At 39.4% G+C, this 2110-nt stretch overlaps 1 protein-coding gene across 2 annotated transcripts in view; it reads right to left on the minus strand.

The window, feature by feature from the left end:
* Window positions 1–2110, minus strand: part of flt4 (fms related receptor tyrosine kinase 4) — a gene marked incomplete in the record, with an annotated part of 87559 nt that overhangs the window by 45784 nt on the left and 39665 nt on the right. For both annotated transcript variants that reach the window (XM_014006082.1, XM_014006083.1), the window contains 1 exon segment: window positions 389–660. In XM_014006082.1, the coding sequence (XP_013861536.1) occupies window positions 389–660 (272 nt within the window).

Here is a 2110-nt window from a genome sequence, read left to right on the forward strand (position 1 = left end):
ATTCATTCATTCGAGAACAACAATGGCATAAAAAACTATGCAGATGAAAAAGTATATGTTAAAATGAAATACCAAAAATCATAGCACCCATATGAATGAACTGAACATTTTGATTTATGAAGCGTTGACTCAGCACAAACATGGTTTAATAGAAATATATGCTGATAAACGTACGGGAGAGAAAAGGATCATCTTGAACGTGCAATAGCATTCACACAGCTAGCTGTTAGCTCATCGGTCTGGYCAAAACTAAAGTTTCCTCTCAAACCAAGGCCGATCAAAGAGCCATCTACAACAGGTAAGATATTATTTRTGACCTTTCCACAGAATTACACTTTAAAATCTCTGAAGTACAGTTTAAAAATCGTGTATGTGGGTTGAAGCTCACCTCGGACAAAAACATAAACACTGGCAGCGGTTGTGCCATCAATGGCCTTTCTGTCTTTGTAATAACAGCGGTAGTAGCCCGTGTCTGTGCCCAGCGCCCCGTTCAGGACCAACGTCTTGCAGTACGGCCTCCCCGTTTGTCCGGGACATTCGCTGATTGAGACGGCCCTCTGCTCGGGTGGGCTGGTGGTCTGCAGTCGGGCCTGACGGTCTGAGAGCTCCTGTCCAACCAGCTCCTTATCGGGCCAAACCCAGGCCAGAGTGTGTTCCCCCCTGAGGAGAAATCGGTGAAAAGAYAACATTTTATACCATTTATTTTAMAAAGCAACTAATTACACTTTAATTYTGATCTTTTTCACAGTCCCTGTTTAAATCCACACCCAGCTGTCTGTCACATAAACTCACTTATCTTAACCTGGAGGCATTAAGAGCCCAGACTGGAATCAGACCCTGAAAACTGATCACGCTGCTTTCAACATCTGCACACGCCTGGTGCAAATGGACAAAATTTGCACTCRGAGCCAAATCTGATGCCTGCATATAGCTTAAAAATGACAGAGCTCAGTGAAAATACGCTGTGGGTAATTTTCCAGAGCCACGTAAATAACACGTCTGTCTGAAAGCAGGAAAACAGCATACTGTTAGGTAGAAAGTGACAAAAATGAAACAGATATTCAGTCTCAAGAGGGCCTCGGCGCTGCGGCCACTGAAGGTTAACTTGCAAACAACAACTKAGGACCGGAGCTGGAGAAAATCCAAAAGTACCAACAGCTTTCCAAAGATAGCAAAGAGTTTTTTATTTGTTCTTTGGAAAACAAAACGGTTAATAGAGTGACAACTTGGCTGCAGAAAGCAAACCTGAGATTTCACAAAAATAAATGATTGTTATTTTGAGCAATATTTCTCTCACACAGTTGCAATTTAAATCAGAACTTTGAAAGGAAAATAAAAAMCAGCTCTGCGTGGCAAAGGACATAGAGATTTTTATACAGACGCAACATAAAATCCTCTGGTTTAAACTTTCTTCTCAGAAACACTTCTTTAGGTTCAGGTCTTAAACCAGAGGTCTGAGGTTTAGGTTTCTCTCAGACTGAGACCTACTGGACAGAAATCTTTAGTTTTGGTTTCTCTGCTGCCAGTCTCCCCAATCTGAGGATCAAATATTCACCTTTGGCATATTTTTATGAAAAAAAAAACATCTTGAGACATCTTGTTATGGAACCAAAATCTTTAAAGCTGATAGAAACTAAATGCTTACCAAGAAATTATTACAATAACTTACATGAAAATCCCACTGAGATGTTAAAGAGAACCGATTATTAAAACCAAATTTAGCTGTTTTGTTGTGAAGTCCAGTGGAAAAGTTATGATTCTTCACAAATACTATTTTTCTTGTTTAGAAAAATCACAGTTTAGAGAAATGGAGTTTAAATCTGACAAGAGTGACAAATTAAGGATCAGTTAGATTAAGGACTAAAGTAGATTAATATCCTATTTAAACAACTCCAGTCCAAGGGTGCATTAGCAGCTAGCTGTAGCACCTCTGGTGTATTTCCAACAGAAATATTCATGCCAAAATAATCATGTAATCTGAATTTACCTCCAAAAAGAAAAAAAATTGTATAGGTCTTCTGGACGGGTTCTTCTCTAATGAAACGTTTCGTYTCTCCTCCAAGAGACTTCTTCAGTCTGAGAGTTTCAGGCAAAATTCAGGCTTTTAAGC

The sequence above is a fragment of the Austrofundulus limnaeus genome, unplaced genomic scaffold (genome assembly GCF_001266775.1).
Source record: "Austrofundulus limnaeus strain Quisiro unplaced genomic scaffold, Austrofundulus_limnaeus-1.0 Scaffold34, whole genome shotgun sequence".
Classification (NCBI taxonomy): Eukaryota; Metazoa; Chordata; class Actinopteri; order Cyprinodontiformes; family Rivulidae; genus Austrofundulus; species Austrofundulus limnaeus.